General features: G+C 34.9%; 1 protein-coding gene across 5 annotated transcripts in view; it reads right to left on the bottom strand.

Annotated features, from left to right (window-relative positions):
* The window catches only part of LOC139943324 (uncharacterized), a 55,237-nt gene that overhangs the window by 27,558 nt on the left and 11,543 nt on the right, over window positions 1-16,136 (bottom strand). For 4 of the 5 annotated variants that reach the window (XR_011786800.1, XM_071940152.1, XM_071940154.1 and 1 more), the window contains exons 3-8: window positions 6,028-6,130; window positions 5,548-5,638; window positions 4,618-4,764; window positions 3,331-3,393; window positions 2,795-2,908; window positions 154-234 (exon numbers count right to left, since the gene is read on the bottom strand). Coding sequence is in view for 4 of the 5 variants with exons in the window: in XM_071940152.1 (XP_071796253.1) it covers window positions 154-234; window positions 2,795-2,908; window positions 3,331-3,393; window positions 4,618-4,764; window positions 5,548-5,638; window positions 6,028-6,130 (599 nt within the window). In the remaining variant the exon portion in view is untranslated. The remainder of the gene's footprint in view (window positions 1-153; window positions 235-2,794; window positions 2,909-3,330; window positions 3,394-4,617; window positions 4,765-5,547; window positions 5,639-6,027; window positions 6,131-16,136) is intronic. The other variant, XM_071940153.1, reaches the window with a different exon arrangement.

The raw sequence follows: 16,136 nt of genomic DNA on the forward strand, positions 1-16,136 counted from the left end.
CAATTAAAGAACCTCACTTTCAAAAGAGTACACAGAATGTTTATGTTGAAGGTTTAAATTGAATACGTCTTGAATACTGGTACAAGTAACTTTGAATCTTGAATGATCTCAACTTATATTTAACTCAACTACATGTTCTGAAAAAAAGCTGACCTTGGATCGAGTAAGTTGAGCTTGTCTGACTACTTCCTTCACCGCAAGTCCAGTTATTTCAGCATTTACTCGTTCTATGTCCTATAAATAAACATAACACATAGTTTCTTGTGATCATCAACTGTTCATCAATAACCTCAACAATTAACGTAATGTACTTCTGTGACTTCTACTGTCAAATCGTTTTAGAAGCAATATCTAAAGAACAGGACACAGCTGATAATAATAATAATAATAATCATAATCATAATCATAATAATAATCATAATAATAATCATAATCATAATCATAATCATAATCATAATCATAATCATAATCATAATCATAATCATAATCATAATCATAATCATAATCATAATCATAATCATAATCATAATCATAATCATAATCATAATCATAATCATAATCATAATCATAATCATAATCATAATCATAATCATAATCATAATCATAATCATAATCATAATCATAATAATAATAATAATAATAATAATAATAATAATAATAATAATAATAATAATAATAATAATAATAATAATAATAATAATAATAATAATAATTATAATAATAATAATAATAATAATAATAATAATAATAATAATAATAATAATAATAATAATAATAATAATAATAATAATAATAATAATAATAATAATAATAATAATAATAATAATAATAATAATAATAATAATAATAATAATAATAATAATAATAATAATAATAATAATAATAATAATAATAATAATAATAATAATAATAATAATAATAATAATAATAATAATAATAATAATAATAATAATAATAATAATAATAATAATAATAATAATAATAACAATAGCAGAATACATCAGGAGGTAAAGAAATGTTTGAAGTCTAAACTAACAGGGGGGAACATGATTAAGGCGATAAACACATGGGCTGTGTCTTTGATGAGGTACAGTGCGGGTATTGTCGAGTGGACTAAGGAAGATCTAGATGTCAGTGACAGGAGAACAAGAAAACTAATGACCATGCATGGCATGCTACACCCGCAGTCAAATGTTAGTAGACTCTATCTTCCGAGGCCAGAGGGCGGAAGGGGGTTGCTTAGCGTGGCGGACAGTGTTAACATCGAGCGCAGAAGCTTGCATTGTCATGTCAGGAGGACTGAGGAGAGCTTGTTGAAAGTTGCACAAAGGTACACGACGACAGACGAAGTTGGGCCGAAGGAGTACAAGAGGGAAAGGAAGGAGGAAAGACATCAAGATTGGAGGAACAAACCACTTCATGGCCGGTTCTTGAGGTGTACTGAGGAAGTGGCCAGCAGCAAGTCATGGAATTGGTTAAAGAGTGGAGAACTAAAGAAGGAAACAGAGGGCTTGATTACTGCGGCGCAAGACCAGTCTCTAAGGACAAATGTAATGAAGGCAAGGATAGAGAAAGCAAACGTCTCTCTTATGTGTAGAATGTGCAATAAAGCAGAGGAGACTGTATTTCATATTGTTAGCGAATGCAGTAAGATGGCCCAAACGGAGTACAAAGGAAGACATGACAAGCTGGCCAAGGTGATTCACTGGGATCTGTGTAAGAAGTATGGTGTCAAAGTACTTGCGAAATGGTACGACCATATTCCGGAGAAAGTTGTAGAGACCGACCAGGTCAAGATCCTATGGGACTTTAACATTCAGACCGATCATGTTAAATACAACATAGGCGTCCGGATGTTGTACTATTATTAGATAAGACAAAGAAGATGTGTCATCTCATTGACATTGCTGTGCCAGGTGATATAAGGGTAGCTTCGAAGGAGATGGAAAAGATCGAGAAGTACCAGGACCTGGCTAGGGAACTTCGTAAGATTTGGCAGGTAAAGGTAAAAGTAGTCCCCGTGGTGGTTGGAGCACTTGGCACCATTCCCAAAGCACTGGGGAAACATCTAGATGAATTAGGGACAAATGTAAGGGTAAATCTGTTACAGAAGGCAGCGCTTTTGGGAACAGCGAGGATCCTGAGAAAGACCCTTGAGATCTCCGTAGCCCGACTCGAAGAGTTACCGGCACAAAGAAAAATGTGATCTTTCTTTTGCATGCTGTGATAAAATGAAGTAATAATATTAATTCTAGTTTTATATAGCGCTTTTCACGCCCTAGGGGTGTCTCAAAGCGCTTCCGACATTATTACCCCTGGTCACTGGGCCTTAAATCATTCCTTAAACCATCTCAGTTCCCTGGGGAGTATACAGCCTGTGCGCAATATATGCGCTACTCGACTAAACCAATCACAAGAACCATCTCTGCTCTCACACAGGTACCCATTTACCCCTGGGTGGGACAAGCAATTATAGTTAAGTGTCCTGCTCAGGAACACAAGTGTCACGACCGGGATTCGAAACCCACACTCTGCTGAACAGAAGCATCAGACGGCCACAACACCCTGTCGGCCACGACACCCTGAGCTGAGCAGCACTTTGGTCAAGATGGGTCAATATCTGGAAGCTTTCAAGATAAAACAAGCATTTTCAAACAGGCCCGAAGACATGTGGTATTGAGCACGACCATATCGAACCCAACAAACTGATAAATAAAAACAAATTCAGCAAGTTTCTCTGGTGACTGTGGCTGATGAACAAGCAAGTCCAGCAACAAACAAGAAGTGTACTTACTTTGCTCAGTGATGGTAGTGCTGTATTACAGATACCCGCATTCAAAGTATTGATTCCAGTCAGTTGCAGAACATAGTCATTATGTTTATTGTAGCACAGTGCTGTGTTGTGATTCTAATGCAGAGTGACAAGTAAACATTGTAGAAATAATCAATACATGTATTGGTATAACCGCAAATATGATGAACTTTCTACTTGATACTATAACCTTCAAATCTTGCTGATGTTGAAGGCAGTGACTTTGATAGATGTACTTGCTAAAGATTAATCACTTTCATTGACATACTCTAAAAATTCAATCAGCATTTTCACATTATATCAGCATTGACAAAACAACAAAGGACTGTGAAATCTCAGTTTGGCTAACTACTGCAATTACACTCCCTTTGTCAAAAACTACTTCCCCACAACTTATCAAGAATAGTTACGGAAGGTGTATATGTACATGTAACATAAATTCAGCATACTGAAAAGTATAAGGATCCACAGTAATTCAAAATAAAACAAAATAAAGTTTCAGAGTGAAATGCACCAACCTTAATGTTGTCCATACCGTCCCGATCCATCTTATGCCAGGCCTCACTATACTCTTTCTCAAGCTGTTAATTAAAGAAGTTTGCATAATGCATGATATGCTACAACCATTAATATAGCCAATATTGTTAAATTTAAATGAAAACAAAATAACTTTGAACAACATAATGCCAAAATGTCAGAGTAACACACTGAGTAACGCAATGCCAAGTAAGGCATGAGTCAGATGCTGTCAAGGAATCTTGAGGTCATCATGGTCAGATAACATTCGATAAGTACCGGTGCGTTACAGTACCGATTGAAAATAAGTGGATGCTGCGCGATAGCTTTTGCACGATAGAAATGCCTGGCGTGATAAATTGTTGCGCTGCCTATAGCGCTGGTTTTATCACGCCAGACAACAAAATGCGTAAACAGTCGTCGCAATTTGTCGCACGTAGGCGGTACTTTTTCGTGACAATCTCCACGCGACAATCTCCACGCGAAAATTGCTGGACCATTCTCCTTGCATGGTTGCGGGAATGCTTGAGATGTGATTCATTGTTGTTCCGAGCTGAAAGCAACCACAGCCTATTACAGATTCATTTAAAAGGAAACAGTCGGTTTGATTTGAAGAACTCTTTATTGATAAGAAGTTTGAAACTTTAGCGGCATCACAAAGGAAATGAACCAATACAGCCCATTCCAAATGAACCAATACACGAAAGTTCTATAGTGTCACTTTTATATAAACCTACCGCCCCTCCGTCCAGTGCTGGTCTAAAACTAACCCAATAGGCAACCGACTACATGTACGTCTTTATTTGGAAGGAGGCAACCGGTTTTATTGGACGAGCTATAGTTTCAGAAACAAGTATAAAAAGCTAGCGGTATCACATAGGAAGTGTACATGTATTTTTATCTTCTAACACTCGCTTAATACTCCAATCAGATGCTCCAACCGAGTTTGATATAAAAGCTATAACCTACCCCCAGTTTTTGCACTCTGCGTATTGTGAGTGTCAATGCGTCACGCTCAGCATACGATAAGTGCATAAAATAACATCCTAAGCTTTGCGCGTCAAAACCAATATAACAAAAACACAACCTGACCTCATTGATTTAATAAGGCTGGAAGATGAATTCGTTATTACAGGCTACATGTACCATCCAACTCGGCCTTCGGGCCTCGTTTGACATGGGACGCAGAAGCGCTATATTTTTCTGTATTCCACTCTTTAAAAAAAATTACTTTTTTGTTTAGAAAAAGCAATTACCAGTGCTGACCAGTACTGTACATCTAGCATTACCTTTAACAAACTGCAATCATTCATCCTGATTTCTTGACAAAGATTGTCACGATAGCGAATTGCATCATTGAGTATGATACGACTTGTTGTCTGCTGAACTGCATTACTTACACCACTCTCAAGATTGTTTGCAAGATCAAAGTAATCCTGCAATCATAAATAATCAAAGAATAAAGAGTAGCAAAAATCATTCATCTCAAACCAATCTCATAACATCAATAAAAAGTTCAATTAATTGTAACTAGGAGACCAGGTCTGACACTTTTTTGTTGCAAAATAAGATGTTTGTTTTAAATATTGTTCCAATGTGTATTGCTACTAAACATCCCTTCAACATGTTGAATCAATAGTAATTTGGTCTGTGGTGCCAATTTTTAAGGGACATACTTTTTAAACAACAAAATTTAGGCTGTTATGTCATGCATGTGCAGCATCATACCATATGCACACAAAATGTTGGATGCGTATGACTGCATTTTCAACAAGAAGTGGAACCTGGACTGCTCCATTTTAGGAGAAGCCTAGTAAGGGAGGCAGATTTCCCGAACAGACAGACTGACTGGTTAATCATCCTGCATCTTGCATCATACATGTACCTCACACACAGACCTTTGTATTTTTGAACCTTTTTTTCCAAGATAAACTAAACACAAAATAAACTCATCCACCCCACACTCTGAAAATTATTTTGAAAAACTTCTGAACAACAGGGCCAACTCAACCAGAAACAACCTAACCTCACTGGACAAAATAACAAAGATCTGGTCAATTATAACCATATTGGATTCCATCATTAAATGTTGAGTGTTGTGTAATGATACAAAGCAAAATATAGGATGTCACATGCTGCACCAATCAAATACCATGTAAGAAGGATATGTGTTGTGGACAGTGATTCAGAATACAGTTACAGGTAATGAATGTACTCACAGTAGATACAGCAGCATATTCATCCAATAGTTTCTCCCATACATTCACAAACCACTGGTGCTCACAATGCTTCCTGTCAATTGCAATCATGCTAACAATTAATCAAAATCAAATAAAAGAATGAATTAAAAAATTAATATTCCCCACATTGGTTTTATAACAGTTCAATTCAAACAACATGTATTTCCATATCACAGAAATACGACAGCAGTGCATGCAGAAGATAGACAACTAATTAAGTAAACTTACAAATAATATCTAGTTCTTAGAGCATTTTACAAAAAGGGAAGAAATAGTAGGCAGGTTAGGGTTGTGCCTTTATCAAATGTTCACTTCTCTTTTATTCCCATTCATAAAGGCCTTTTTGTTAAATGTGAAATCAAGTTGGAAAATAAGGGGGGACAATCAAGACGATTTTAAATTTCTGACATGGGGCTCCGTTTTGCTCAAGGGTCAAGGTAAAGATACATGTTGACTCACCCATCTCTGATAACAGCTTGGTCTCTGAATGATTCTACTAATGACTGCAGATTAATGGCCAGGTTCTCATACAATAAAGCAACTTGATGGGAAAACTCTAAAACTGTACAAACAAAATCAAAACACAATTTGCCTCTTAAGTTATCTTAAGTGTAAGAATGTACCAAATTAGGGGGGGTGTGATTCATGGGTTCTCAGATCTTCTTCCAAAAAAATGGGAGTAATACATCATCTTACCAAACGAATAAATCCAAAATATTAGTTTGCAGACGCTTTCGGTAATTGGAGTTATCAGTTTTCAATGTTTTGGCCAAAAAGCCCCTGTGAAACGAATAACTACATTCCCTGTAAACACAAAAAAGTGCGCCAAGCTCGTCCCATAAAAAGTAAAACAGAAAATTTATTTAAAAAAATTCTGTCTTCAAAGCCCTGTCAACATTTTCTCAAATGAACAAGGGCTCCAAGTGGTAAATAATATTGAAGTCTCAAATGGTGCAAACATGTACCAACAAACTAAACAGAGGTCTGACATGACTGAAAACATGGATGATGTCATCAGGTTCGGAGTAAGATTATTTTAATGATTAACTTATTTTTCTAATAGCTGAACTACACCCTGTACTGGCCTACACGCTGGTTTAACATTACAAATGCATTTAACCTGAGATTTTATAACAACACACAAAAATATGCATTGACTTGCTCCCAATATAAACTTGTTATTCCAGTCCAAACCAGAAGCTAATGTAGACAAATATTTTTCAATTCTATTTTGAAAAGTGTAAATATGAAGGAGCCTCAGACAAGCTTGAAATAACGTGCTCGTGAAATGAGCAAGCAACAAATTTGTGCCACGAAAAGTCACCTTGGACCCAGGTAAACACCCAGCCACCCAGCCTGCCCTGTCACCTGGGCAGTAATTTTTTCAATTTCAATTTCAATTCACTTTATTATCCGCGATGGGAAATTCATTTCGGCCTTTTATATAACAAATTTACAAAATTTACATAAATTATAGATGATGTGACCTGTGACATCACATGTTTACAAAGAGCCGCAGAGCCTGGACTTCCTGCAGGCACGATTTGTACTCAGCCTTATGGAATAAAACATAAAATCTTATATTTTTTTCAGATTGCACTGTCTAATTCTTAATTTGTTTTGGTATTATGAAAGGGGGCACATCTCAAAACTTGTCCAACTTTTACTTTCATAATTCTTTGACTTAAGTGGAAATTATGACACAAAATGTCAACTTTCCCATAGAGGACCTGTGTAGTATTGTGCCTGCCAGAATACTGAAAGAATGTACGAGTTCACACCTACTGTAAACAAAGTTCACATGATCAATTATCTAACATAAAACAGACAAAAAACACTACAAGCCACAAAAGTCTATAAAATAGATATTACATGAAAAGCTGAATTATAAAAGATTGGTTTTACAAAAATATTACAGAAAACCTAATACATTGAAAATAAAGGAAAATAAAACCCATGACGATCTCTGTTAAATACTAAAACCTTTTGAAAAAAAGGAAACTAAAGCCCTTTCCTAAATGGAATGGTGGCTTGCGTATTGTGTGCATTCTACGTTATAGATGTTGCAGTCAGCCTACAATAGGGATCAATGCAGTTATAGTTACGCTGAGATATTACTAGGTCCAGGCAGCGTGGGCTAAAGTCTACTTGTCATGTCGCTTAACATTCATCGAACAGTTCCTGAGATATTGTTAGCAATCATAAAAATAGTTTTACAGTATGTTATTTTTTAAGTAAATTATTATAGGCCTAAGTCAAACTAGTACACGTATTACATGTTACAAATCATTTTCATCCCCAAACAAAAAACAGACTGGTTCCGTTTTATAAGCAGTGTGAAGAATCATCACCAATTTACAAAATAAATTTATTAAATAAGATGGCATAAATAGGCTATTTCTGTGTCTTCAGAAATAAAAATGGAATGTGTTTGGGTTTTTATAAATATTTTTTATTTATTTGGAGTATAAACTAATGATAAAATGAGAGCAAGGTTTGAGATTTTAACCCTGGTCACTTTTGTGGCTCAACTGATGGATCAACCCTGTTACTATAACTGTAGCAACTTTCAAAGTAGTTTCTATGTATTGTTAAAAAAAAATTCTTTTACAATGCGTTTTTGTTTTCTTTTTAAATAAAATTTTGTTTTTGAGTTGTCCATAATTACCATTAGTGATACCAGAAATTGTTTAAATCATGGTTGTTGTACAGAGTGTCAGACTGTGTACAGTATTTCATTTAAAACAAGGACGTCACATTTAACATTTGTTGTGAGTGAATCATGTCAGCGTATCATACATTATTCTTATAGGGCCTACCTTCACAACTGTCTTGTTGTGAAGGTCTAAACAGCTGTGTAGCGATGATTCTATTGATAACTATCCCTTGACTCCTTGACATTTAAATGGTATGTAGTATCAAGACAAAGCAGCTCCATACGATACAAGTGCATGGCTCTACTGTACGATCTATGCAAGTAATATGCAGTCCTCATAAAAACTACAGTTTGCATGTGTGACATACTAATGCTCTATTAAAACAGGCTAAAGAGTCAGTGTACAGAATATTAAAATAAAACTGGAAGATCCATTTTCAAAACTTGTTTTTCAAAGGTAGTGCATGTTGTAATGTGCATTCTGTGTTAGGGTGTGAATTTGTTGTAATATGCCTGTCCTGCATTACTCCCTAAAGTAAATACACTGTATTTATAAGCAATAAGGTGGTAACAATACATTTGTTACTACATGTAGTACATTTGGGCATTTCCACGCTAACTAATGAGCACACTTTTAAGGTGTTCTTTCACATACACATGTAAAGTTTTGGTTCTGACTTATCAATGTATCCATGGTATTGCCCCTGTTTATCTTCAAAGCTTAGTTCAGGAGTACAAAACAACCAGGAATCTGCGATCTTCAAATAAATCCCTTCTGACCCCCCCCCCCCAGTTATCAAAACCAAGTCTTACGATTCCCGCTCTTTCCAATATGCAGCAGTTCAGTTATGGAACAGTCTTCCAGAGGTTGTTAAACAGGCTGAGACATCAGAACAATTCAAAACCCGGTTAAAAACATATCTGTTTACTTTGTACAATAATTGTTGATTTCCTTTTTACAGCGCATAGGGACCTCACAGTGATATGCGCTATATAAGAATGGTTTTATTATTATTATTATATATCTTCAGGCCCCCGTTATTAAACATGGTTTGAATATATTTTTTTTTTTTAACCAATATTCAAGGCTAGATCCTCATACAATGTGGTAGATTGCTTCACAGTTCAATTTCTTATGAGGCACGCACCAAAAGCAGAATATAAACATTAATTGACATACATTGTAAATTAAATTGCTTTATGATAAATGATATTAAAAAATAAATATCACGATAACTCAGGCTACACCATATCTGAAAGAGTTAAAAAGAAAAATGAAGGATAGTGAATTCAAATTTTATGGACATTTCTTGATTTGTACATACATGTACACCACATTTCATTGATGTACAAAAATCAACTTTATCATGAAAAACTGCTTGTTACTTTTTAAAAATCAATGTGCCAATTTATAAAATATCATTTTTTCCCCTTGAAAATACACTGAACAAAATGCATTTGAAAAAGCAAATTCAGAATAAAGATTTTGAAGTTGATCCTGGCATGTGCTTGGATTAATATGAAAGTGTAAAGAAACTTGTAGGGACAATTTCTTTTTTTGTAGTGTCCACTTTGGCTTGGAAATGCCCATCTGCAGCTTCCCATTAAACCATAAAATAATCTTCATTAAGTTCAGTAAATAGACACCTTAGAGAGGTGCCGTGTGGGTGTGGTTCAGGCATAAAAATTTCAAATACATTTTGTGAGGATATTGCAAATAGGTTAATGAAGTAGGCACTTACATGTAGGAAGGATCATTTTGTAGAAGGGCAATTCCACAATAATGGGCACAAAAGTGTTGACACAGGAGGGGACCGTTGGATAGTAGTTATATAAAGAAGTGTTGTCATGTTTTTTTGTCTGTGTACATTCAGAAGCACATGAGGATTGTGGTTGACAAAAAAAAGAAGGTAAATGAAAGAAACTGGAGGAGATAAGTCAGAAACTGGAGGAGATAAGTCTTGAAGATTTATACGTTTGTATCAAGGACAGACATTTTGGTTATCATTTGATAGAAGTTATACTTACCAGCCAAACTAAAAGCAACATTTATTCCTCAGCTATTTAAGGTATTTAAGTTGGTAAAAACAAATTTGGATAGGACAAACAAGGACAGAATTTTGCCACAAAAGTGTCTGTCCATTGTTAGTGTGGCTTATTTCCCATTTTTATTCCCTTAATACCCACAGCAGCATCTCAGTTTTATTGCTTACAATCTTTGAGAGACAGGAAATTTAGTTACTCACACAATATCTTGTTATTGTTTTCAAATTCTTTCTTTACTTTCAGGGCCATACGTCTGTCTTTGTTACAACTAATTAATTTCAAATAACCTTGAGCCACTGAGTAGTAGTACACTGTGTACTTACTGAGAAGCCTAATTTGTTTTAATAATTTTTTTTATGAACAATCATACTTTAAATGTAAAGGAAAAGACTGTAACAAAATAGTTACTTTTGTCTTGCTCTCACTATGCCTAGATCTTTCAAAGTTATCTTTCGGCCCGTTAGTGTGGAATTTCCCACAATGGGTTTGGTAATAGGGCCTAATTGTTTTGTCTTACATCATTTTGAGTGTTCAAAATGTGTCAAGTCACATCCTGCCTTTCACCTTCCTTTCCATAAACTTTTGGACTATGTGTTGCTTGATTGGGTGGTCTTTTTCCTCTTTTCCCTTTATTTTGATTGTGTCTTGTTTCGTTCATTGCTTAAAAATGAAAGATTACCACTGAAGCTGGCCATGACCAATATCACCTGTCTTGAATAAGTTGTTTTATATAACACCCAAGCAGATCATTGCCATTTGATTGGAGGATTGTCCGTCACGTGATAGCAAATAAAAGTACCATTGCACGCTGAGTCACTCACCGTGCTTTTTCAGTCCATCCGAAAAGTACTATTGCATGCTGCCAGCGTGCAATACCAGCATGCAATAGTACTTTTCGGATGGAACAAAAAAGCTGAGTAAAAACATCACTGCGTGCGCGTGTCTTTGGTAACGCAGCAGTGTAGCCATTCGGCTTCTGCGTGTCTCAAAATAGCTGTACAGAACGCACATTGTGACTGTTGAATTCAACAGGCCGACCCAAAGAGAAACGGGTGTAATTTCACAATAAAAATTGTAGGCCTACACTTTGTTTGTTTTAAAAATTGTATCTTCCAATCAAAATGACAAAGATCTACTTGGATGTTATATAATAAAACAAATAATGAATGTTTTTCATTCGTGCAATGGTGCAAATATGTTCATTCGTTGAAAGCTGGAATGTTCCATCCACCTCGTTGAATAGAAGGGCAATTCCATGAAAAGTTGACATGGCCCAAAAATTTCAAATCCATAATTATAAACCATCATCCATAGAATATTGTAGCATAGTTAAAAGTTTATAAAACAACTTGACTTCATCAATTGTTTCCGATACACTTGAAGAAAATGTCCTCTGAAGTGGATAAATGGTTCTGAACTAAAAAGTTCTGTTAAGATGGTACTTTTGCTTTTTGTCCATGTTATTGACTTTTAAGTGATAATCTGGTTTATTATTTATTTCCTATAGTTCATCCTGGCACTAATATTCAGATTTGAAAGAAAAAATTGTTTCACATTTTTCATGCGGAATTTATAAATGAATATTTAAAGCACTTGTGGGTAGTGTAATGTGAGTAACCAAAATATGATTTTTTTTCCCTAGTGAATGTTTTTCTTAGTTTTAAAACTTGCCACTTGTTGGTGATCTCAAATGTAAAAATAGGGTCCTTAATGATGTATCCACTAACACCAATATTGGGTGAGGTGATGAAAAGTGTAACGTGAGTAACTAGATGTAACGTGAGTAACCACAAATGTAAGTAACCATGATAAACAAGTTAAGGAGGAGACTGTTGCCCAGGAAAAAATTCCCATTGAGTCCCATTGATATTTTGAATGGGATTCAATGGGATCCCATTGTTTCAATGGGATTCAATGGGATCCCCTGTGGATCCCATTAGATCCGGTTGAATATGTCCCAAATTCCACCTCAATCCCATTGTATCCCATTAATCCCATTCAAATTTTCAATGGGATCCCATTAAATCCCATTGATTTTTTTCAATGGGAATTTTTTCCTGGGTGGCTCTGGTATTATGTATGAGTGCACAAATATGCCTTATTTACAAAAGGGTATGCAAATAACCCCTTTTAAAAACTGATGAGGGCAACATAATATTACCCATGATGCATTGCACCCCGTTTGAAGAGCAATACATGGGAAATAACACGGGCATGCAAACTGTTACCAAACTTTGGAGGCTTGTGTGATCTATTCGACCTGGCAGAAGTTGTGAGTATTCAAATGTTCTTATTTACAAATACTGCAGGTTTTATAAGTAAGATGGTTTTGTACATTTCTCAATAAGAAATAGAGCAATTTTTAAGTCATTCATATAGGACCTACCATTTGATTTTTCATTATTGTAACATGGACATGTACATGAACATACGGTACGTTTGTTTAGGTCTGCATTTCACACTCTAATACATCTAGGCTACAAGACATTAAACCTTAAAGACAGCCAGTAATGACTGTTCCATAATACTATTAGCTGAACTGAAATTCCACTGCGTAATTAAATAATTTATATTTAACGAAATATTATTATTATTGTTGTTTTCAGAGAAATGCCACTCTAAAATGCTGAGAAACATAGGTGCTAAACTGAAAGAAACTTGGAGATACATAGATTGAATACAAGGAAAGACACATGGCACATGTGTGTAATGTAGAAATTTAAAGAGAGAAAAAGGGGAAATGAAGCTTTGCTTCCTGTGCTTTGCTTCCTGTAAGAAGCAAAAGGATCTGCGAGAAGATGCGACTGGCTGGAAATTGTACTACACGTGGCCAATCCAACAAAATTAGATTTTCTACTTTCAATAAAAGCTAGTTGCGAAACTGGATGCGCCTGTAGTTCAGAGGCCACTTCAAGTTTTCAGTAAAGCTGTCAGTTTGCCATGTACAGTACCTTTATTTATTATTAACTGCAACATTTTCAATGATGTGTGTACCCAATCCTATACAAGAACTTTTTGATTTCAATAAAACAAATTGCATTGGCATATTATGTTCGAAAGTTCAATTTTGTGAATGAAGTGAAAGAAAGAATAAATTAAGAAGTAGGGATCTTGTTATTGTTAGCAGAACTAATTATCTACTCTATTGTAAACACAAGACTGTCAAAATTTGGTAAGATAACTTTGCTGGTTCTTGCCCTTACAGTGTTTCATGCTGTGTAACGTGAGTAACCATGTTTTACATGGATTCCTAAAAAATTAAAGATTCTTGGAGATTTGTTTTACTCCTATTATTTGTGCCTCATGGCAAGGTCTTTTATCGAGTTAAAAGAAATTTCCACACATTGCTTGTATGAGGAGACTTTTTGATAAAAGCACGTTTATTTTGTATGCATGTCAGGAAATGTAACGTGAGTAACCGATTTTGTGTGTCTTTTAAATCATACTTAACAACATTTTCTGGAAGTCATCTTTGGTTCTTAAGTAGGTCTAGGTATACTCTAACTACCATAGGATAACAGGTAATAAGCCTTTTCAGTAAAGCAATTACAGCACAAGGAAACTCAAAAGTACATCAAAATCGTAACGTGAGTAACCGTGGAATTGCCCAGAACATTCCATCTTTCAACTCATGAACATATTCGCACAAGTGCACTCACAAACATTCATTATGTGTATAATATCAGTCATTGAGAAAAATAAACTATCAACCTACTGTAACAGAAACAATAAAAGGAGAAAAGATTATAAGAAACCATTGGAATCTATGCCAATTCAATGAATGAAGACATTACTAATTGAAAGATCAGAATAAATGTTGGTTTACTCTTTATCCCTCCTTTCCATTCATCTCAGTAATTTATCTCAGTAATTGGTACAGTGGTGTTAATGTAATGGACTGTAAGGAGCAATAAATTGTTTAGTTCAGAGCATGATCCAAATCTGGTCAACATTTGATGAAAAATTGAACAGAAAATCTTAGTAATTTCATTTTTTTTTTCATTCTAAAATCTATTTGTTTTTTAATCTTGTGTTTAGAAAACAACTCTCTTTGTGAAAATAACTTTCAATAACATGAAGTTATATGTTTGCTACCCAGGATGTGACACCCAAAGAAAGCTAATACACTGTATGTTAAGGCTTATTGTTGACAGTCACAACAAACATTTTTCTCAAACTACAACCTGTGTTTAGAACATAATAGCAATTAAAATCTGCCCTTCATTATTTTCTTAGTAATTGGGGTCTGGGTAGAGCAACACTGTTATCAAGCAGGCAATTATGTTTATTATATTAGTTGTACACTTTTTCTCTTGTTTACAGAATGTTTATTTTAATTTAGATCTTCTGGCACTTGTGTCCCACTCGCCACATCAAAGAGGAAGTTGGTTAGACCAGTGACCTTCAAACACAACTTGGGTTATCCAAGCTTATAACATGTAGATCAGTTTTTAAAGGCAGTGGACACTATTGGTAATTACTCAAAATAATTGTCAGATTAAAATGTTCTTTCACAGTTATCTTGCAACTCCAACGACCAATCAAGCTCAAATTTTCACAGGTTTGTTATTTTATGCATCTAGGTTGAGATGACCAAGTGAGAAGACTGGTCTTTGACAAACATTGAACATGAATACTGTAAATGGAATGCCTCATGAGTATCACCCAAACTAATTTGAGAATAACTGCAGGAAACGCAATTATTTGTATGGATGAAATATCAGTTGAAGCATCAACCTAAAAAAATCAAAAGAAATTGACCCTTTCTAATAAATTAGAATTTTTACTACAGTTGCATCAACATCATTTGGTTGGAGATGCCTGCACTGTACATAAATGGGCTAAGACTTATGAAAAGCCCATTGTACAGTCAGTATTAGATTAGACTGTTATGGTGATTGCTTCCAACTAGTCTAATGTACATTTCACATCAAAATATGCACATCAAACACAATGGAAATTGAAATAAAAAAGTTCATTACTAATCAATTTAGTTATTTCCCTGGTTTAAATATGAATCAAAGCCAAGATCGATAAACTCTAAATTTAAGTTTACGAAAACTTGGCCTTAAAAAGTACATTTATTTCTATAAAGTAATAAGCTGACTGGGTAAGTTTGATATAATTTGAGGGCGAGGAAAGAAAAGGGCAGGATTTGAAACAACGACCTCCAGACTATAGTGCTGGCGCTCATTCAAGTAACTGAGATATATAGGAACAAACTAAACTGCTCACAAAAAGTAAGGAAACTTGTTTCAATCCAGTATATTTGTTATTATTAAACACTCTCTTTGATGGTATACATCAATGCAAAGCTGAACTGTTCCTCTTGAAAATGATACCACATTTGCAACGATTACATGTTGCTGGACTTTGCCATTTCATTTTTTAATTAGGTGTTCGGGCCAACAGCCCGGAACACCTCTTATTTTTGTTCGGTTTTTTTTTTTTATTGATACTTCTTCTTCTTCTTCTTCTTCTTCTTCTTCTTCTTCTTCTGTACGTCCCTTGTCCCCCTACAAAAACACCTCTCCAAACATCGTATGAACTTGAAACTTCACACATAGTTAGATATTTATTAGGAGAAGAAACCGTGTGAGTTACGTCATGATGACGTCATCAATTCTTGAGTTATGAATATTCAAAGTTTATTAATTCAAAAAATCATAACTTTTGATCTACATGAGGGATTTTTACAATCGAAACATCATCGGAATTGTCATTGAAAACTCCGTAAACGCCTCACAGACATGACCCCATTTTGATGTTGTCTTCCGGCTCAAAAGAGAGGTTGAAAATTTCAAAATTCACGTCTAAAGAACAACGTAAATCCCCATTGGTATGTGCGTAAACATTGCACGTGTAT

Source organism: Asterias amurensis, chromosome 10 (genome assembly GCF_032118995.1).
Source record: "Asterias amurensis chromosome 10, ASM3211899v1".
Classification (NCBI taxonomy): Eukaryota; Metazoa; Echinodermata; class Asteroidea; order Forcipulatida; family Asteriidae; genus Asterias; species Asterias amurensis.